This window comes from Mus caroli, unplaced genomic scaffold (assembly GCF_978045245.1).
Source record: "Mus caroli unplaced genomic scaffold, Mus_caroli_1 scaffold_3, whole genome shotgun sequence".
NCBI lineage: Eukaryota > Metazoa > Chordata > Mammalia > Rodentia > Muridae > Mus > Mus caroli.
Window position 1 is genome coordinate 103257123 of NW_028227258.1, and position 23343 is coordinate 103280465.

At 41.1% G+C, this 23343-nt stretch overlaps 1 protein-coding gene across 11 annotated transcripts in view; it reads right to left on the reverse strand.

Annotated features, from left to right (window-relative positions):
- Med12l (mediator complex subunit 12L) overlaps window positions 1-23343 on the reverse strand; it is a 311786-nt gene that overhangs the window by 266333 nt on the left and 22110 nt on the right. For 8 of the 11 annotated variants that reach the window (XR_015046737.1, XM_085835871.1, XM_085835868.1 and 5 more), the window contains exons 2-5: window positions 20316-20420; window positions 14341-14532; window positions 12911-12943; window positions 9738-9897 (exon numbers count right to left, since the gene is read on the reverse strand). Coding sequence is in view for 9 of the 11 variants with exons in the window: in XM_085835871.1 (XP_085691997.1) it covers window positions 9738-9897; window positions 12911-12943; window positions 14341-14532; window positions 20316-20420 (490 nt within the window). In the remaining 2 variants the exon portion in view is untranslated. Of the gene's footprint in view, window positions 1-9737; window positions 9898-12910; window positions 12944-14340; window positions 14533-20315; window positions 20421-23343 lie in introns of those variants that run through there. The other 3 variants (XM_085835872.1, XM_085835870.1, XM_085835876.1) reach the window with 2 other exon arrangements.

Sequence of the window (23343 nt, forward strand, 5' to 3'; positions counted from 1 at the left end):
TTCAAAAACACATAACACTATTTGGTCCAATGACAGCAGTGTCTGTAACAAATATTATAGCTGTTATATTAGCTAATTCGGCAGCTTAACAATGGTTCCCAGGGTAAAATCCTACAGACAAGTGTACTGCTTCCACTGACAGAACTAGGCTTCCTAAGAATCTTAAACACAACAGTGGTAACTGCGTTTGAGACTTAGCTTCTCACTCATAACTATTAGCCGGCCCATTTAAAGTGTTTTTCTCTGTTAAGATCAAAACATTTAAGGCAGCTAAACATATCGATTCTCTGGGAAACAAAACAGATTCAACTCACAAGATAACTGAAACTAAACAACCCCTTATTGCTTCCCACAGAAGACTAAACTAGTTTAATGCTATGGAAGTTAAGTATGGACTTGTCAAAAAACTAAAAACAGAAGCACCCTAACATGACACAGCTACCGCCATTCCTGGGCACATATGAAGGATTCTACCTCCCACTACAGTGATACCTGCACATTCACATTCATTGCTCCTCTATTCACAAAATAAGGAGAAAACAGTTAAACATCCATCAACAACAATAACAAAAAAAATAATGATAATGTGGCAAATACATACAATGGAATCTTAACTGTTAAAATTAATATATGAAATTTCCAGGGAAACAGGTGGAACCAAAAACTACATTAAATGACAGGGCCCAGTATCAGGAAGACTAACGCTACACACATATTCTCTCTCATACCTGGCTCCTAACTTTTAAAGTTTGTGAATATGTGAGGAGTTGTACTGGTGGGTACCAGCTCTGAACGTAGATAATTCTGACGAAGTCAGGGTTTCCATTGCCATAACAAGCACCAGGACCAAAAGCAACTTGGGGAGAAAAGCTTTGCTTCCATCTCACAGATGGCAGCCCCTCATGAAAAAATCAGGGTAGACACTAGAGGCAGGAACCTAAGCAGAGCATGAGAATATCTAAGAAGGGAGTGCTAAGGCCAGGAGGGAGTGCTGCAACTGGCTTGCTCAGCCTGCTTTCCTTACAGGGTACCATCCACATCCCTAATTTAAGAAATGTCCCACAGAGTGTCCTTATGCAGGCATTTTCCCAACTGTCACTCCTGTATCTCTGAAACTCTCTTGTATCATTTTGAAACAAAGCCATGAAAGGGGAACAAGAAGTCCTGAGGAGTGTTGATAAAGGGGAACGTGTAACAGGAAAGGAATAGAGGAGAGGAGAGAGAACACTGGGGTAGACGGGAACAAGGGATAGAGAGCAAGGGGAAGGGGTTGGGGAGATGCTCCAGTTTGCTTCCCTGTTGCTGCAACAAAACACTTACCAAAATATAACCTGGGAGAGGAGATTTATTTAGCACAGTCATCTTTGAGGGACACCAGGTCAGGAACCTGGAGGCAGGACCCTAAGCAGAGACTACAGCAGCTTGCTGACTGCTGGCTCACTTGCCACATTGTCATCCAGTTTTATTTTGTTTTGTTTTGTTTTGTTTTGTTTTGTAACTAACCCAGGACCACCAGCCCAGGGAATAGAATTACCCACAGTGGGCTGGGTCCCCCCATCAGTCACTAATCAAGAAAATCGCCAAAAGACATGTCCATCCATGGCCCAAGCTAGTGAGTCAATGTGTCAATTGAGGATCTTTCTTCCCAAATGACTCTAGTTTGTAACAAGTTGCCAAAATAATAGCCAGCAAAAGAGAAACACCAAAAGCTATTTTTGTTTAGTGAAAAAAAAAAGTGTTATAACCAAGCCTAATCATCGTAAGCCAACAAAAATAAAATTATTTGTTTAGACATGCTCTCATTATGTATCCCTGGCTTGTCCTCGACTCTCTAAGTAGACCAGGCTAGCCTTCAAGCTCACAGAGATTAACCTACCTCTACCATCCAAGTGCTAGATTAAAGGCACACATCATCAGGCCTGCCAAATACAGTGTTTTAAAAGACAGTTGAAAATAAGTGTTTTATTTCTGATGTTCTCACTCTTAAGTTACAATGTTCTCCAGTTAGTGGCTTTCACCAAACATCCTAAATGTGTGTGTGTGTGTGTGTGTGTGTGTGTGCGCGCATGTGTGTCTCATAAGGGCTAAGAATTATAAACTTGACCTTAAGCTTCCTTAATTCCATTTAAATATATAAGTATCTGTCCTGATATCTCCGTTTGTCCAGCCCATTATACCCTGCTTTAAGATATTCATGAAAGGTTTCCTGCTGACTCAAGCCCCTCTCCCGCTCTCACATCTGTTAATTTTAAATATACTGAGGAAGTCCTGCCAGCACAAGCTTCCTAGGACCACAGTCCCTTTAATCTATTATGGTGGCCTGATTAAGAATAGCCGGGCAGTGGCGGTGCATACCTTTAATCCCAGCACTTGGGAGTCAGAGACAGGTGGATTTCCGAGTTCAAGGCCAGCTTGGTCTACAGAGTGAGTACCAGGACAGCCAGGGCTACACAGAGAAACCCTGTCTCAAAAAACTTAAAAAAAAATAAAAAATAAAAAAAGAATGGCCCCAACAGGCTCATATGTTTGGATGCTCAGTCAATAGAGAATGGAACTGTTTGAAAGGGTCTGGAGGGGTAGCCTTGTTGGAATAGGTGTGGCCTTGTTAGAATAGACATGTTACTGCAGGTGAGGTCTGTGATTTCAAATACGATAGAGACATAGATGAGAGAGAGAGAGAGACAGAGAGAGAGAGAGAGAGAGAGAGAGATTGTGTATGTATGTGCGTGTATGGGATGTGTATGTGTAGTATGTGTATATATGTGTGTGTATCGCAGATCAGGATGTAGCTCTCAGCTACTTCTGCACCAACCCTGCCTGCCACCTGAAACTGTAAGCAAGCCCCCAATTAATTACTTTCTTTGATAAGTGTTGCCTTGGTGATCATGTCTCGTCGCAGCAATAGAGCCGTGACTAAGATACCTATATATTAGATCTATACCTTTTACATGATAGTGTTTGTGTGTTGCCTCATTGTTACTGTTAGCTCACTTAGCTTTAGGAAAAAGAAACTTCTTCCAATAAAATTAAACAGCACTGTTTTATAGCTCTGTTCCAATGCTGAACGTGGAGCAGAAAATAAAACATATGTTTCTATTACAAGGGAATCAAAGCAATTTCTATTGAAAACACTCTACAAATCCTAAAAAACATTATCAAGATGATGAAAGTCATAAAAGCCAATACTAGGAAACAATGACATGTGATAGTCAATCTTGCCCCAAACATGCTGAACGATGTTTTCCCTCTCAAAGTCAGAACACAGAACTTAATTCTGCAAGTTAATCTTCTCAAGTGCGTTCAATCTCATCCGGCTCGTGAGAGTGTCTGCTTGCCTATATAGCTTACTTGACTATGAACCTTGCTGCATAATGACTGTGTTGATGCAGGCAAGTGCTTCTAAATGCTCTGTACAATTAGAGAAGCTGAAAACAGTAGAGGAAAACACAAGAGGCCACCAGATGTAGCAAGGTCACAATAAAAACAAAAAAGATTAGGTATCTGAAAAGTAGAATCGTTCCATACACTATGCATGGCATACAGCACTTACATGTTAAAAATACATACAAAAAGGTTCCCACATGCCTGGGGCTAAAGCAAGGCTGGTCAAGTGATTCCAAGTGAGAGGGAACCCAACCCACTCAGAATGTAGCCACCACAGCATCTCCAAATCAAGTATTCAGTCTGAGAAAAGAGCTACCAGGTATTAAGAAAATAGTTCCAGCAAACTTGACTGGCTCCCTATACCCAGCACACAGGAGTTAGCTGTACCCCTATGCCCAGCACACAGGACTTGTCTATGCCCCCATACACCCAGCACCCTGGACTTAGCTGTGGCCCCCATACTCAGCACACAGGAGTTAGCTGCGGCCCTCCACACCCAGCACACAGTAAAGTGGAAACTTAAGAGTTCTTTGGAAAGTTGGTTGTATGGTGTTTTGCTGGGGCAAACATTTCATTAAAGTGGACACAGGTACAAAAGGCAGACTCCTGGAGGAACAATTAACTGAAGCAGTCACAGGAGAGAGGATGTGAAAAAAAAGCATGCATGTAAAAGAACATGTGATGAAAGATTCTTTTCTAACGACACACATGTATTGGTCTGTCTTACATTTGTAGTTGAGCTGCATTCATCAGGATGCCATAAAAACACACCAAAACACTTCTGGTGGTATGCTGCAGTTTGTTGCTGCTTCCAAGGACTCAGGCTGATTGGACATCCATGCTGATACAAGGCATGTGGAGGACATGTGATGTTTGGAGGGTATAAATAGGAGTCCACAGAGTGACGGAGATAGAGCTTGGCTTGCTGGTACAGCTAGCTGTGCAATGCTTGTGAGTCTCTCATCTTCCCTAATCTTCACTTCCCTAAGAGAGGCACAGTTGAGAACTTCTCCTGGCATTCCTATTGGTCCCTCCTGCTTACTCAAGCTGAGGCTGAGGCCTAGCTGTTCCTGCTAGGTCAGGTCATGTCACCCCTGTTGCTAACCCGACTCTACTGAACTGGACTGCTGGTGCATCCATGAGGTGTTTGGGAGTGGATCGAGCTGCTGCTGCCTGTTAACCTGTGAACTGAACTGCCAATTTCCAGACAACACAGACAGGAATTGCTCCAAAGAACCTTTCTAAACAGGTTCACTTCCCCCCAACCTGTATCCTTTCTTTTCCACTACCTCTGGTGGGTGGTGGGTTACTAGGAAGGCTAAAGCATTTAAGAACCCTCATTAAAAATAGGATTTGAAAAAAATTAAAGTTACAACACAGGAGTTAGCTGTGGCTCCAAGACCCAGCACATGGGAATTAGCCTCTTTATCTATCTGCTCCATTTGTTGAGTTACAATCCAGCACAGAAGCAGGAAGTAAATGCTTGGGACAAAAATTGGCTAAATGATGCCCTAAGCCTTTTACAAACCTCAACTCCATAAATATTCATAACCACTCAGATTTGAAACTCATTTCTGTACATAAGGAATGGCTCCACAAAACCTATGTGTCAAGACGGAAAATGCCATGCTGGAAAGTTGGTTAAAAGGCTGTGTCTCAATAGGATGCTATTTCAGCTTATAGTCACACAGACTGGATTTTAGAGCACTTGTTAAAAAAAAAAATACTGTTGGGATCTACATTGTTCACTCATTGCCCTGAACTTTATCAGATGTGTAAAAGCCAGAGACTGAATTCGCCACAACCAACAGTGATTGCTCAGTGTGCTGCTATGATGCAGGACTTGCATTTGATGCTGTGTGTATGGTCTGCCCTTACACAGATGGAACTGGCATTAATTGTGGTTGCCCTCCCAGGGAGCATAAAGCACAGAGTTACGGAGTTTGTTTAGTAAACAAGCCAGACCTTGTTGGAGAAATGGTGAGATAAGCAAATCAAGTTGGAAAATCCTAGATGCTCAATTTTCAATTAAAATAAGGAGCCATGATGACCTTATAAGAGCCATAGACCTTGGTTAGAACACTGAAGCCTTCTTCCATTGCAGGATTACAGTCCTTGAAGAACTCTTGAAGAAAGGTATCCAATACAGCCAAATACATGAGGTTGCCATTAAGACAAGAACGAGAAGTCTCTGAACCTCTAGTACCTGTAGTTGCTAATAAAGACATCAGAAGCTTGAACGAAGTAGAAAATGGGGCAGATGGGCAAAGGGATTTCTAGCAACCTAGCCATGTGTGCTGGACATGGAAACTCACCAAAGTGTGTGAGGGACTAGGCTGACAGGGTTCTTGAACTTGAAACTCCCTGTTTAATGTATGCGATGGGGGAAGACAACACTACAGCACGCAAACATATGTTTTTATGTTCTGGTGTGGTGGCCGTAACGAGAATGGCCTCCATAGGCTCACGTTTGAATGCTTGCTCCATGGTTGGTGGCGCTGTTTGGAGAGGATTAGGAGGTATGACTTTGTGAGAGAAGGTGTGTCACTGGAGGTGGGTGGGCTTTGATGTTTTAAAGTCCATGCCATTCTCAAATCAGGATGTTCTCTCTCTCTCACACTCACTCACTCACTGGTTCATGCCTGCTCCCCAACCCCACCCCCATCCCTGCCTTGTGGTTGTCTCAACACATAGGATCCAGCTACTGCTCCAGCACCATGCCTGCCTGCCTGCCTGCTGCCATGCTCCCCAGTGCTTTCTTTTATAAGTTGTTTTGGCCATGGTGTGTTATCACAGCAACAGAACAGAACTAAGACGTCTGTTGGCACATCAGCAGTCCTACATTACCTTACAGACCATAATGGCATTTGACTGGACATACTACATTAATTTAATATATACATTATGTTTACAATGGACTCATATAAAGTCTCACCTTTGTTTTTCCTTTGTTGTTTAATATGCCTTGCATGGTCCCAGAATCCAGGAGGCTCAAACATCGAGTGGTCCTACATCAATTATTGCAAAAGCTCTGATCTGAGTCTTTATTGACTCTGACATTGGGGGCTTGTGACATTTTTACTAATTATTAATTTTACATGCGTGGGTGTCTTGTGGGCAATGTATGGTGCCCTCAGGATAGAAGAGGCTACTAGGGCCCCTAGAACTAAGTTACAGGCTGTTGTGACCCTCCATATGGAGTGCTGGACATGGAGCCCAGGCTCTCTTTAAAAGTATCCAGTAATGTTAACCACTGAGCCCTCTCTCTCACCCCCAATTTTTTAGATGTAGCTTTGGTTAGTTTGGAATTCCCTTAGTAGACCAGGCTAGCCTCAAACTATCAGAGATCCACCTGCCTCTGCCTCTGCCTCTGCTTCTGGGTGCTAAGATTAAAGTCATGGTTCAACATACCTGACGAAACTTTGTTATAGCAAAAAAATTAAATAAGTAAAAAGTAATAATAATAAAATGAAACACGTGTAAGAATACAGAAAGCTAGGCTTGGTGTCATATGCTTGTAGTCCTAGAATTCAGCAGGCTAAATCAGGGGGAACTCTTAAGTATGAGGCCAGCCTAGGCTATAAAATAAGCCCTACTTTCAAAAAGAGATTATAGGATAAATAGTAATTACAGAGTTAAATTACTCAATAACTAATACAAAGGGTGAGATAGTAATTTTTTAGTATAGAAATGTGACATATACCACCTTATAATATTATATAACATGCCAAGATGATCACATAATTGCTGCCTTAATTAGGTTTCTACATAATCAAAATAACATGGCGGATAAAGGGTTTATTTCAATGTATAGCTCCACAGTCCCACAGTTCAGTCATGGAATGCATTCCATAACTGAAGGAAGTCAGAGCAAGAACTCTAGCAAGGCAGGAACCTGGAGGAAGAAGCTGACTCAGAGGTCATAGAGGAGTTCTGCTTACTGGCTTGTTCAATATTTCTTACAGCACCCAAGACCCTCGGAGCAGGACTGGAACCAACACAGTAAACCAGGCCCTCCCTTATCAATCATCAATCAAGAAAATGCACCGCAGCACAATCTGGTAGGGCGCTTCCTCGGTTGAGGTTCTGGTAGGGCGCTTCCTCGGTTGAGGTTCTTGCTTCCCAAATGAGCCAAGCCGACATAAAACTAACCAGAACAATTGCTTGTGTGATATTCCCAACAGAGAACAGCCACCATCTGATCACGAGAAACTGGAGGAAGGGAAACGGGGGACCACTCTAAAATAAAACTTGCCCCTTTCAGAAACATCAGTCAAGGAAAAGAAAGGCTTGAGAACTATCCTTCATTTAAAACAACTAAAAACAGATGAGATGGATGAGCAGGACATGGAGAAAGAGACTGAACCCGCAGCCACATGCTGGCAGAACTGGGTCACACCACATAACTCTCTCAACGTTCTCATAGCAGTAGGTTCCCAACCTGTGGGTTGCAACCTCTTTGCTGGGGTCAAATGACCCTTTCACAGAGGTTACATAGCAGATATCCTGTATGTTAGATATTTACTTTGCAATTCATAACAGTAGCAATCATGCAGTTATGAAGCAACAAAATAATTTTATGATGGGAGGGGTCACTACAACATAAGGAACTGTATTAAAGGGTTGCAGCATTAGGAAGGCTGAGCACCACAAACCTAAGAGGTTATAAGCAAATTCCTAAAACTTAGACAATCCTAAGTTGTTCTTAACTTCAGACTTTAGCATTTTCCAGACTCCAAGCCTGTATGTGCTATCCCGAGAAAGGGTACAAAAAGCGTTTCAACAACTTAAACACTAACAGTTTTACATCTACAATAGGAATCATAAAGACCCAAGATGCTCTCTAGACGTAATCAAAAGACAAATCCTAGTGTGTGCTATGTTGCTTACGAAGGGACAGAAAAACGCAACTGGTGAGTGAATCCAACAGACAAGCTTTTATGAATACGCAAATAGTGGAAATGTTAGCTTTGAGGCAGGAAGAACACACCTCCTCAAGCCATCTAATGCTAGGGATAAGCGAAGGCACTGACGGTAAGATGACCATGAAAAGAAGTCCACCACGCTCTCTGCTAGAAAAGACACTTCCCTTCCCTTGGTGAAGGGTCTTGCATTCCATGGTAACACTCTCAAACCTAGGATGGACAGGGCTTAGACAACTCTTGTTTATTCTAAAACTGTTCTGAGATGCGGCTGGGAGACTAACTTCTGCATATCTTTTTGTCCCAGGTTCTGCCAACTGGGCTACCCAAGCACCTCTTTCATATACTCACCATTAAACTGAACATCAAAGAAAATATTTGCAAGAACAAATAACAACAACAACAACAAATGAATGTGTGCATGTGTGCACACCTAAAGAATAGAGCACTCTCATCAGCTAGAGAGGCTGCAAGTTTCAAGGATTATAAATGGATAAAATTCTTAAAATATACATACACAGAAAAAATGACATCAGACACAGGCAAACATAAATGTTTCCGGCCTCGTTATTCATATCTGTGTTTTAAAAATGACTGAACAATATCTGTAATCAGGGTGCTACACTAAGAGAGCAGCACTGAGGAATTCAAGAAAAAATCCAGCCCAGAACCACTCAAAATGTCCACGCAGCCTTATTGTACAGTTTGTATGTGTAAATATAGATAACCAGTAAGTTAATATAATTGGTAGTATTAATAATTGCAAATCAAATAAAGAACGAGGCAACAGCAATTTTACCCAGAGTGGTCCCAGATTTCACTGATCAGTACCACAGTGGAACAGGGAGCACACACTTGGGCTTCTATCCCAGGGGAGGGAAGCAGTGCCTGCCTGCTTCCGGTAAGGCTTAAAGTAAAAAACAACATGCAGGCTGCTGGTGCTGGCCAGAGCAGGCAGCAGGTGAGCAGGGCAGCTGACTATAAAAGGATTCTGAGCACAATTTAACAGGATCACTCCAGCTACAATGCAGAAAACTGTGTTGAAGTAGCAAGATTTACTGGCATCAACTGTCATTATACACACAAAGGCAGTGGCACTGACCAGAAAAAGAGGCGGTGAGCACAGGGGTGTAGAGGGTAAGGAACAGTTGTCTACATGGACTGGAGGCCTGCTCAGCTGCAGCGAAAGCATGCAGGAAAGCCAGCCGGAGGTTGCTTCTGTCCAGACAAGAGACGATGGTGGTCTGACCAGCATCTTCACAGCTGTGCTAGTACAGAGCTCTGACAGGGTACATTCTGGAGATATCAACAGGGCTTGCTACCTGTCAGCTGCACAGGGGAGCTGGGATGCTGAGTTCCCAGAGGGTGCAGGTGACAATTATTTGAAGAGCCAATAGTGAAATATAAAACATTGCCCACTGGCTCACTTACCCAAATTGGGATCGGGAGCCTGGCGTTTCTTAATTTTAGCTTCAGAAATAGCAGAGTAATAGGCACAAGTCATCTTGATCAGCCACGTTGCCCGAACCATTGGCACAGAATACTTAGCTAAATATGCAAAGACGTCCTCCTTTTTACTGAGGATGGGGACCTAAAAAGAAATAACATATGACAATCACACACTAGAGCATTGCTAAGCAAACTTACAGAGGAGGGAGTAAGGAAAGGGCTGGAAGTTATGTGCTGCCATAAAAAAGTATGTTTGATCGATTTTCAAAGAGTGCATGCAGTTTGAAAGGAGGGAAGGAAATTTAACCCAACTTTCATTAGGAAACAAAAATCAAAATTATGCTTAGCACATGGTAAACAGATTCTCAGCTGTGCTTTCTTATTGATTAAAAAAATGAAGGCTTGTCACATTCTCAGATAAGGAAAGTCATTTGCCTTATGAACAAACAGGAAAAATTAATTTCACGGTACTCTTCTAAATGATTTATCCCAAAATTGGAAGGGAGAGGTCAGAAAGAATTTGCCGTCATTCTACAATTCATCCGTGGACACTTTTCTTGTATGAAGCTTTCTAACTGCAGCATTTCACAAAAGCCACAATTTCCAGAAACTTTCTCAAAGTGTCTTTAGCCCCAGATATTAAGCAGAGCCTACCACGATGGATTGGCGAGTCTGCCTAATACACACTGTGCTACAATAGCAGGGCAATTAATGCGCTGGCTGAAGTAGACACTTGAGGCTGTTAATTATTTCTTCAAGACCACAAAGGTGCAGTTCAGCAAATTAGTATTCCAATATGCCAGTGAATGGCTTGAAAGGGTTAATTCATTCTTCCAGAACACCTCATAAATATCCTATGAACAGCCCGTTCATCTCTGTCATCTATTCAGTCTGTGATCGTGGAGAAAAGAACGAACAGGAGTCCATTTGTTACATGGCAGCAGGTCGGGACTACTAAAACTATAAGGTGCGCACAGGCCACAGACCACAGGAGGGTGACCTCTACTCTGCTACTTCCCTAGGCTTTGCCAGCCAAGTTCACCTCTTTCCAGCCATTTATTAATTTGGATCCTATGTACCAATGCTATGCACCTCACAAAGTGGTTACCCTGATAAATATATATATATATATATATATATATATTTATATATATATATATATAAATTCATATATATACATATATTTATATATATATATAAATATATATAAATATATATAAATTTATATATATATATATATATTTATATATATATATATATAAATTCATATATATATACATATATATATATATGAATTGATTACTGGTACAATCAAAATTATACCAATAATACTTTGTTGCCTGATTAGGGATATGCCTATACCAGCTCGAGTTTCTTCATGCCACAGATTAAGGCCCTGTCAAAAGAAGACACTGGAACCCTGCCATGGATATCAACAAACCTTATCTCTCTCTCCTAAAACTCATATTTGAATTTGGGTTGAAAAGTCAAGGTTTAAACCTGCCAATTCACACAGCACAGAATTTCTCTTCCAGCTTGTCAAGTCAGTGAATTTTTAAATTTAACTATTTACGTGACTAGTACAAGGTATGATCCCTGGAATTAAAATGTGTAAGTGGTTTTGTTTGTTGTTTTTCTTTAAATATAGGCCCTAAAAGCAAGCTACTTCAGTTGGTCTTTCCAAATAAACATCGAGTTGCTCCAATGCTGAAGGAATGCCTCCTGACCTTGGTGAACAGAGTACAGCGTGCTGACACTGTGGCTACAGAAAACTGAAGACTCTTTGATCAGTTATACTTGCAGCCTTGGGTGCTGAATGCAGAACATCACCCTCATGACACACAAAACTGCACTGCACAAAACAGCTAAAGGGAGGCAGAAGACACATGAGCCAAATCTGTAACACCTCATCTCCGCACAACATAGTGATACATTTTAATGAGAAAATGCCCTGCCTGTTTAGCACACAAGGCACATCTTTCATGGAACACGGTGTCTTGGTCACTCTCATTCAAGACAGGGACAAGAAAAGCACAGGGTCAAACATTCAGCTCAAGACCTGATGCTTTTCACTAGAATATAAAATATGGAACCAGTAGTTTAAGTTGTACCAGCCCACGTCAGGTTGCCGCTCATTCATTCACACCAAAAGGATGCAAGATGGAACCCTACAATTGTTGCTAAATTCAAGGTTAAAAAAGTTAGTGTTTCCAAAGAGTCCTATGAATAGTATCTTTCATAGATGAGCAAAGGATTGATTTAAACAGCAACTGTTAGGAGGAAAAATGCAAACAGTCGAAAATTTGAAGTGTTTAGATAAAATACCATACCAAACCAAGTCAGAGATCTTACATAAACAACACAGGACAAAATGGCAAAAGCCTGAGTTGAGTCAAGTCAGGGCTTTGATATCCAAGCAAACAGATGAGAAGAGCGTTACTTGACTAAGACAGAAGACATATGTGTTCCTTTGTCCAGTCTATAGATTGGGCCAACTTTGGGAGGAAAGAATGTTTCCTATGATTATTTTTAATGGTAATGGATTTATTTTTCTGTAAAACATCTGACATCAACTTGACATTGAATTTCAGCCATCACTGGGCAGCAGCTTAATCTAGAGCTATGAAGGCAATTAAGATGCTAAGTGTGTGCTTCTTCTTTAGGCACAAGGATTTTACTATCACTTCTCCCCTCGGATGCTCACACCATTAGCATCTCCCATCATCTAAAGAGGACCCAAACCAAAGGAAATTCTTAGACCACAGTAACCAAGGGCACCTGCATAAACAGGTAAGAACTAGCCAACTGGTAAAGAGCTACCATGCCAGAAACATAATCTTCCCCATATAAAAAACTATTCTGAAAGCTGGGTAAGAGCTGGGAGATGACGCTGGATCACAGCAAGTAAATCACTGTTTCCTTCCTAAGCCTTCTTGTACATGAATATCAGAAATTAACTAAGTGGCTATGAAGACCATATAGAGAATTTGGTCCTTTGCCCAAAACTACAAGAGCCTTTGCCATCTCAAAAGGATGAAATGTTGAGAAGGGGGAAGAAGGACTCCTAGCATGCCTAAGACATGAACATATCAAAGCAGAGTCAATATTTTATAAAGAAATGTCTATGTTTGCAAAGAATTAATGCCAAGGCTTACCTGAGGGACACCTGACTTGGCCAGAGGCAGCTCCTAATAAAGAAAGAAGAACAATGGCTAATACAGGGCACCATGAGTTATCTCCCTCCTAAAAGATAAGAGACCCCTGCACCCTTCAAGCAAGGAAACCAATTCCTTACCAATATTTACTTTAAGCGAGCATCTAAGAAGTATTCTCAGAGCTTGTAATAAAGGAAAACTTTAATAACCACCTAGCTGACAGCACGGAGCATATGAATTGGTGTTCAGGAGCCATCAAACTTTGAAGGATGCTCTACGGCTTACATGGCCTTCAGACACATGAGCCACAGTGAGACCACAAATAGATATTAATACTGGGGATGAAGTGTTCCAGCTCTGGTTTGGGCAGGTTGAGACAGAGGCACTAACTCTGGGAAGAGTTGGTCACACTTAAACAAGCGTTCTTCAAAGACTACAGGTGCCTTTCATCTTTATCTGTCTGTCTGTCTGTCTGTATAGCTATCTATCTATATGAGGCATGCAGTGTCAAGACATATAGCAAATTAAAGCCAACAGAGGATGCAGGCACTATTTTCAAAGAGTTGCTTTCAAAAGCAAGCACACAAGTATATGAAGGCACTGACTTCTGGGCTGGACCCACGCCAGGGGAAATGAGCACTGCATTAGAACTGAAGACGGAGCCCCTAGAACTGAGGGACCTCGGGGGAGATGAGAAGAGATAACCAGAATTATTACAAAGGTACACAAGAAGTCAGAGATAAAGACTGGGGGAAATTGTCTAACTTTACTATAGGCTTTCAAAGGACATCTTATGTTGTTTAGACTACAAGATTATTCAGCCTATATATTGATTATTCCCACTGAAGAAAATTACTAAAAGAAAAGATTTTAAAAGAACCTCCTACCTACCACCCCACACACACCCTTGCTGAAAACTCTGAAAGTTATAAATAAATATGCCTGTTTTGTTTAAAACACCTTTTCACAGCACAAGTAGTCACAGAATAAAAAAATCTTCATCTTGCTTGGCAGTAAGACCTAACTTAGCCTAAAGATATTACTTGTGTGTGTGTGTGTGTGTGTGTGTGTGTGTGTGTGTGTGTGTGTGTAGGTATTTTGACAGACATGGGAATGACATCAAAGCAAGCGATCCATTTTTTTTATACCTCAAACATCTTGATCTAAGAAAACTGAAAGTGTTATGGGTGGAAAAACTGAAGCCCTGTTGCCTACACTCAAATTTTAAGATATATTTAAGTCAGCAAAAACTGCTGTGATCAAAATATAGAGGGAAGAACATAAGAACAGAATTATCTGGCAGTATGTGCCTACAACTGAACCTTTGGTTTAAAAGAGAATGGGAAAAAATAAGTGTACATGTGAACACCATCTCAAACAGCTTCATTTATAAAACTGTAATTATAACAAGAGAAGAAAATGCTTGATACCTTTTTTGCCAAGATAGCGAGTGGTTTATTCCCTGCTAGGTCAGAGAACCAGCTATGAATTGCACTCTGCGATCGGGCAGTAACCAGCCAGTAATTATCTTTAGCATTAACTTGGGGTTTCTTCTTTCCGGTGTCCTGGAAAGTGTTAAGCTTCAGTTTCTCGGCCAATATGCTGCTGAAATACGCACCAATCTGCAGAAAGAAGCAGGAGCAAGACAGCGTTTAAAGACAGTGTGCAACGATCTTAGTGTTACATAGTTTGTCTTCAACATAGTTTGTTTCCCCTACAATCTTGATATAGCCCATTGGAGAAAATAAAAATGTCTATCTTTGAAGCTTAAAAACTGTGATTTCCACATAGTAAGTCTTAAAAAGTCCCAAAGTAATACAATGAAAATCTCCCTCACCACCTGGCAACGTTAAGTTAATTCCGTCGGGATGAACTGCAGACTGGGCCATGCTCTCCTTCTTCAGAAAGCTACCCTCTCCCCTGCCACACTGCACAGGCCACATGAGAGAATGTGCTCCCTCTCAGGGGTGCACTGAGGAGGACAGAGCCTGGGGCTCACAGGAACCATTCTTATTCCTGTCTTATCTTAATAGCACATGCTTCCAGAAATAAAAATTCTGTGTTTACACTTGATGTTACTTTCTTCAAGATAGAGAAATGTATTTAAAAGAAAAATTACAAGAGGAGTAAGTTAGGTACTCAGTGTTTTGATTAAACTGCCAATTCTACAAGCATTGGGGAAGGAGGGAAAGGCAAGCTCGGGGTGAGCATGTCACTAAATTGGAATGGGACAGTGAAGAGCAGCAGGCGTCTGCCAACTATTTTATCATTTTGTGGTATCCCAAGTATAAAATGGGCAAAGAGAGGGATTGAGAAGAGCAAAGAGCAGGAAGGGGGAGAGGCTGGGAGGGAGGGAAGAGCAAGGTGACAGGAAACCTGGTGAGGGTTTTCAAGAATCCAGAAAGCACCACATTTGGTCCCTGAGAACCTTTCAGTTATACGAAGCAAACCACTTCTAACAGTTAGCAAACAGTAGCAACCTAAGTCAGTTAAAACGCTACCCTGGAAAACCAAAAAGTAAAAATCCCACCTTAGTTAAAAGCTGGGGGCCGCAGATACCCTGTGCCTAGTCTGACCTGGTATGACTGGAGCTATTAGTCAAACTTATCCTCAGGACAAAAGAGCTGCTACAACTTTTTTTTTTTTTTAATGTGAACTAAAATTCCCTGAACTGAAAAGCAGTAATAACAAGCGTGTGGTAGTGTGAATAAGAATGCTCCCATCGGCTCATATATTTAAATACTTGGTCATCAGGAAGTGGCACTGTTTGAAAGGATTGGAAGAATTGGGAGGCGTGGCTTTCTTAGAGGAAGTGTGGAGGTGGGCTTTAAAGGTGTAAAAAGCCCTAAGTATGTCTGTCCCTCCCCCTCCCCTCCCCTCCCCTCCCCCTCTCCTCTCACTCCCTCTCCCCCTCTCTTTCTCTCTCTTTGCCTATGGATCATCTCTCAGCTATTGCTCCAGTGCCTGCTTGCATGCCACTATGTTCCCTGCCATTATTATTAATGGACTCAACTTCTGAAACTGCAAGCAAGCCCTCAATGAAATGCTTTCTTTTGTAAGAGCTGCCTTGGTCATGATGTCTCTTTTCAGCAATAGGATAGTGGCTAACAAAAGCTAAAGTAAACAAACAAACAAACAACCCTAGATATCAGATTTTTGTTTTTATACAGATTTCCCTAAAGATTTTTCTTTAAGTCAAATGTTTCTAGAATTTTCTGTGGATAAATTATGTAGAAGTTATAGCTATACAGATAAATTAAGTAGAAGCTATATTATTCTGTGGATAAATTGAGTAGAAGCTATAGCCTGAGAATGCCATTCCCAAGTTACCACATGTGGGTGTGCAGGACCAAGCCAGGCAGAACAGGGCAGTATATCACTGATGAAAGAGTTTGTAAACAAGCAATCACTAGCAGCAATTTTTTTTTTATTTTAAACCTCTCAACTGATGTTTGGTCTTTCTACCCAGGGCACTAAACAGCTAACTGCATGTGCTATTGTATTATAGAGAAAGCTCTAAGTTGCAATTATGAGTAAGCACATTAATCATAATAAACGGGAATAAAAATGAAAACTATTCTAAGGAGTCAATGTACCCTGTGAATAATGGAACAAACTGGATACATATGTTTTACAGTTCTCCTTAGTGAATCTTGTAAACAAAGCAAAGTCGAAATTCCTAAGTGAGACAAAACAGATGCACATTAAAAATCAAAAAATTTCAAAACCATATAGCATTAAAAAATGGTTTTAAGAGTGACCTCACACTGGCCTGGGATACATGATGTCCCTGCCTCCCTCCACCCCAGATATGTCACCGACCTACTACGGAGCTTAGTTTTGTTCTAATGGTAATATATTCAAAAATCAGAAGGTATACTTTTTAAAGCCTCTCTCCCAAAACCTAATTCCTACCTCCAAATAATCAATGTGATTCTACTGTTGCTTAGAACACACACAAGCAAACACATACTCGTTATTTCCCTTTCTGGCATATCTGGCTCACTATGCAGGGTCAAGTATGAGTGCTTCATGCCTATATGTTGAATTCATTCATTTGTATACCTGCACTGTAATGTTCTGCATGGATCTGCTGTCCTTTATTTAATCAGGAGAGTGCTAACAGGCACCTTGAACACCGGTTCTGAACATTATTGTTATGAATCCTGTTAAACTGACCAACCTTTCACATCATTTCCATGCAGGTATAGGACAAATTTCTGTAATTTGGATGGCATGACTGTAATTTTAATTACACTGCCATATCATCCTTCAAACAGTCTAATACAAATTTATACTCTTTCAAACAAAACATAAGAAGGTCAATTCAGCACTTGTTTTTAATCCACCCAGAACTATTCAGATAATAGCTCCTTTGATAAGAATGGAAAAGGTCAGGTATTAAATACCAAGATTCATACATTTCATGTTAATGAAATCAAGTTTACACAAGAAGTATTAGAGCCTTGAATACATTTCATAGAAAAGGTGGTCTACGTTATAATAAGTTATTTTGGTTAACTTGGTTACCTACCTAAATTAACATAAAATTTGGCACCGAGACACCAAGAACTGAGCATTCCTAACACATCTTTAAAAATCCTACTCTTTGACATAAAACTATGAATTCTCAAAATGCACACACTAAAACCCTAATCCAAAATGTTACTATATTAGATATTAGGCTTTTGTTTTTCTCTTTGTAACTTTATTATTATTTGCATGTATAAGAGATAGAGTATATATGTATATTTGGGACAGGGGTGAGGGTGTCCAGGCACATCCATGCCAGAGCATGTGGTAGTCAGACAGCGAATTCCAGGAGACAAATCTCTCCTTTCTAGTTGAGGCAAAATCTCACATTTTGTACAAACAGAGATTTCCCAGACATCTGCAGACTGAAACTGTCCCTCTAGAGAGACCTACTGCCCAGACTAGTTATCCCTCCTCCTGCTGCTGTAAGTAATAAAACGTAGAATTTCCAGGTTGTGGGAGATGCCCTCCAACAAAGCCAGCACAGTCCACCTGATCCCAGCTTTTCTGTACGCGTCCCTGTCATTTCTTCAATGTGTATTGTTTCTTCGTTCCCAAATTGATCCATTCAAGCGTCCAGGACCAAGCCATGCAGGACATGGGCAATAGATCACTTGACAAAGATGAAAGTGTTCTGGGGGGCAGGCCGTGGGGAGATAGTTACAGTGATGTAAATGTTATACACTGCCCAAGATCTATGCACTAAAATGTGGCTAACTGGCAAACAGTATGTCTACTGAATTACATATATACAACTACTTGTTAATCACAAATACAGAATTGTAGTTGTAACATGAAGTGTATAAAAATTGTAAAAAGGCAAATTTAAAACTATCGCTGTATCTGGTCAATAGCATTACATATAAATCAATATTATTTCCACTGATTTAGCAAACAGTCAATCATGTGTGTGTTTTTGTGAGAGAAAGGAAGTATAGATATTGACTTGCTTTTTTTTATTTCTTACTTTTATTTGTGATGGTTTTAATATCAAAGAAGAATAATGTAAAAGGAATTTTAAATCAATCACTAAAAGAAAATGAGCAAGAATTTTGTGTGTGTGTGTGTGTGTGTGTGTGTATGGTGTGTATGTGTGTGTGTGTGTGTGGTGTGTGTGTGTGTGTGTGTGTGTGTATGTATGTATGTATAATTGATCCATGGAAAAGATATTTTGAATTCAATAAACTTCTAAACATAATAGTCAGACTATAATCTTTCTACATTTTTAATTAACATATAATTAATCCCTTCTTCCTCCCTTTCCTTCCTTCAGCTCCCTCTCAAGCCCTTTCCCTCCAACTCTGATGATACATTTTTAATAAAAGTTGATGAGGGACGAAGGAATTGTAGAAAAACTGTAAATCTTACACAGAAACTTGGTTGTTGTGGTGGCACTGAAAGAGTTTACTGAGAAACAGTTTACGTGTGCCTTAACACACAGCAAACTCTGGTGATGTTGCAGAGAGCAGGTCTCCCTTCAGGAGAAGGAAGACACAAAGACCAAACAGGAAAAGATAAGGAAATATTATGTGAGGTGCCGCTGGAAATGCTAACCACCAGCAGGTAGAGAGAAAGGTGAGCTAGAGAGAAGCGTTTGTCCTCTCTATCCACTGAAAAGACCTAGCACTAATGATACTCCAGAACTGCTCAGCATGCCTTGCACCCCAGTGGCAGACACAGAGAGAGCACGATGAGCCTGGAAGATGGTGTACAGCAGGAGGAGTAGTGGGAATGCTTCACCGGGGTTTAAACAGCCCTTACCAACCAAATAGTGACTGCCCATGCAGCCAAAAGAAAAATGAAGGCAATTAAAAATTAATTAATTAATTAATTTAATTTAATTACCACCCAGGATCCTATGAGTAATACTGAAGTAATCCACAATGACACAGAAGAAAAAAGAAGAGGAGGAGGAGGAGGAAGAGGAGGAGGAGAAGGAGGAAAAAAGGAGAAAAGGAGAGAAGGAGAGAAGGAGAAGAAGAAGAAGAAGAAGAAGAAGAAGAAGAAGAAGAAGAAGAAGAAGAAGAAGAAGAAGAAGAAGAAGAAGAAGAAGAAAGTGCCAACACATGTATGAGGAACAATAAGCAGGAAAACATGTCAGCTCCCAGCACAATAAACCATTCAGCAAGACTCATCAGTGAGCTAGGCATGCCTGTCGTGTGGGCACACAGAAGACAGGAACAAGAAGGTTCCTGCAAATCCAAGGCCACTCTGGTAGGGCCAGGCCAGGCAGGGATACCTGGAGAGACTATGTCAAAAGAAATAAAGAATGGGGAAGGAAAGCAGAGTGAAGAAAAACATCAAATTGAAGAATAAGAAATTTATAGGATTTTAAAATATCACTGTGAGGAGATCTGGTAATCCTGAGTTTGCTTTAAAAAAAAAAACAATAGTAGTAATTAGAGATTACCAAGAAAAAGAGGTTGCTATTTTTTAATGTAGGAAGACAGTGGGTGTCACAATGACTGAATGACAACTCAGTATAATCAACAATTGGGCAAAATGGCTTTGCATTCCTCCCGACATAATGTGATCAGTATATTCTTAGCAAAAGCAGTGAACCTGAACTGTGGTAGGAAAATAAACTAAATCTGGGCTGTGGCAGTAGTGTAAAACTGGACCAGTCTCTTCTATAATGGCAGCCACAAAAGCCATAAAAAAATAAATAGACAGTGGAAAGGGACACTGGAGTGGTCTCAGAATGAAATGCCTGACACCCAACACCGTGTGTGCTTCATGGTTTGCAAACATAGCAAGATCTATGTCAAGGGGATCACAAAAAAAAAAAACGCCTTTTCAGGAGCTACAGAGATCTATGTCAAGGAAATCACAAACACACCTTTCAGGAGCCACAGAAAACAATAGGCATTACCTTGGATGGGTTGATTACAATGTTTCTGGCTGAGCCATGTTCATCTCCAGTGAAGGCCGGCTGGTTGTTGAATCCCTGCTTTACATTCACAGCTGTAAGTTCATCCTGTTCAAGAGAACAGACTGATTAAGCAGAGAACAGAAACACTTGAAGTTAATCCAGGCACTGCAGCCTGAGTAATAACCACGTTCACTGTGGTCTGTAAGAGAAAGCAGTTCAGAGGACAATAACCAAGAAGGCAGAACCCTATTTAAAAAAACCAGTGCATGCGTGAAAGATCAAGATAATGTGGTAGATCTGCACAGCACAGAGGTTATCTCCAGAGTCAATCTTGACTACCATCTTGGAAGGATTAAAATCACCATGGAAACACACCTCTGGGTCTGTCTAGTACAGGGTCCTTAGAGAGGTTTCACTGATCAGGGAGGACTCACCCTGACTGTGGTGGCACCATCCCAGGGGATGGAGCCCTGGACTTAAGCAAGGACAGAGAAAACTGACACCAGCTCTCACTTCTGCTCCGAGTGTGGGCACCTTATAGCCAACTGCTTTAAGCTCATGGGGTCATGAGTTCCTGGCCATGATGGACTGTTATTACCTCAACCTAAGGCTAAAAGCCTCCCTCCCCTAAAATTACCTCTTGTGAGGCATTTGGTCACAGCAGGAAGAAAAGTGACCACTGCAAATGACCCACTCTTTTAATCTCTCTGTGAGTTCTATTAACTCCTAATTTATAACTTGGAAAAAGGGAAAAAGCCAACAGCTCCTTCCATCACACACACAAACAAGAGATTGTAGAGTTGTTGTTGTTGTTTAACTTTTTGTGGGAATTGCTTTCATCCTTCTCGCACGTAGGTGCTGGAGATTGAACTCTGTCTGGTCATAAGGCTTGACAGCGAGCCCCTTGGCCAACCGAGCATCTCACAACCCAAGATCGGAAAATGTTTCTAGTGGAATTGTTCTGAGAAGCTCATAGTTTGACTCTCATTCCTTGCTTCATGTTTTTTTTAATATTTAATTATTTGTACGTGCATGAGTGTTTTGCCTGCATGACTGGCTGTGCACCACATGCATGAGGTGTCTGCAGAGGCCAGAAGGCATCATAATAGGGGATACAGATGGCTGTGAGCTGCGAGGTAGGTGCTGGGAATCCAACCTAGGTCCTGTGGGAGAACAGCCAGTGATGTGGCCTGCTAAGCAATCTCCCTAGCCCACAGGACTATTCATATTCAAAAAGTCTGCTCTACACAACTTACCCAAGACTGACTTACTCAACCCATAGTGAGCTGAAGACAGAAGTGAAGGTTTCTAGCAATAAACTTTGTGGTAGTAAGCATACCTCACCACAACCTACAACTGGGGAGTCACTGGTTTTACATATTCTGGTTCACTTAATCTTTACCAACTCAGCGGCTATATCATCAAATCCATTCCACAGGTAAGAAAAGTGGCACGTGCTATGCTAGTGCACCCTCTGGGCCAAGCCAGCACTGAAATACTATCCTTGGGATGCTCCTACACTACAAAGCAACACTTCCATGACACCAAGGACAAATGTCCCATGAAAATGTGGTCTAAAAATACAATGCTACTCCTACAGTCCTTAACATGACCTCCTGAATAGATGTGACAACACTTTTCCAAAGTTACAACACACCAAAAAAAAAAAAAAAGGCCTGGAATAAAAATAATATTACTATTATTAGTTATTATTATTATTATTTTGTTTGTGTTTATTTTAGTTTTCCAAGACAGGGTTTTTCTGCATAGCCCTGCCTGTCTTGGAATTCACTCTGTAGACCAGACTGGCCTCAAACTCAAAGAGATCCTCCTGCCTCTGCCTTCTGAGACAGTGCTGAAACTAAGGCCTGCTCCACCACGCCTGGCTAATAGCCTCGGATTTTAGAAATTAAAAACAAAAAAATACCATCATTGCTCTGCTCAGGCTATCACTGTTATAGATTAAATCAGAGCTTGAAAATACTGAATGGACAAAAAGCAGCTGGAGGGAATGAGGCAAGAGAGAGTCTCAGTGAACTGGGCTGATGGTCACCACAGCACAAAAGAAAGAATGGCAGACAATTGCTCCAAACGAGAAACAGAAAAAAATGTTCCAAGACCTGCTGTGGTCAGTCAAAAATGGTCACCTCGAATAAGGACCTCAGTCTGCTAGGACATGCCACACAAATACACTGTGCATGCTTTTATGAGCATTTTTGGCCACTTTCAAAAGATTCCAATACAGGGATCATAGTTCTGTGAGACTCAAGTCTTCCTCTCAGCTGTGGTGTGGAGTGATCCACACAGAAGACAGATTGCCAGCCCTATCCAAAGACATCTCAAACTGATCATCTATTTTCAAATTAACTATTTAAAATTTTAAGGCAAAAGTATAATTCATATTTTAAGTCAGGAAAATTTTTGATCAACCTGAAGAAGCAATTAATACAAGTTTCTGTAGTCTTAGTGTCTAAAACAGCAGGGCTACAACTGTCGTCACAAGGAGAGTAGGGAAAACTCAGTGTGCATTTGCTTGCGATTTGCCACTGAAGCGTTGAGAGAAACGCTGAACTGCAGCATATTTTTTACTCACAAGGGTTGCGACGTAAAGCTCAAGAAGAAATACTAGGCTTGAGATTAGTTGGTTTTTACAGTCTTCTTTACTTTCTACTCTCACCTGACACCACTCTCTCAGACCCCGCCCCCTCTGAATATAGCCACCTCAAGTAGGGTTACTACAGAAACAAGTAGAAGCCAAGAGCATCGCAAGCAAAATGTGCAGAGAAGGTCTATTTTCTGAAGTACCTGAAACGAACACACACAGATGGCAAAAATCCAAACAAGGAGCTAAGAACAAGACTCACACTCGAGTGTTTTACGACTGCTGATAACATTTCTCAAACTCCAACGCTGCACCCACTGACGCCCCCTTTAAAGGAAAGTCATCCACTCTGACCTGAGAACCCAGGTGAGGGCAGTGGGAGCATCCGGCAGCTTTAAGGGTTTGGACAAAAGGAGGTATGTGTTA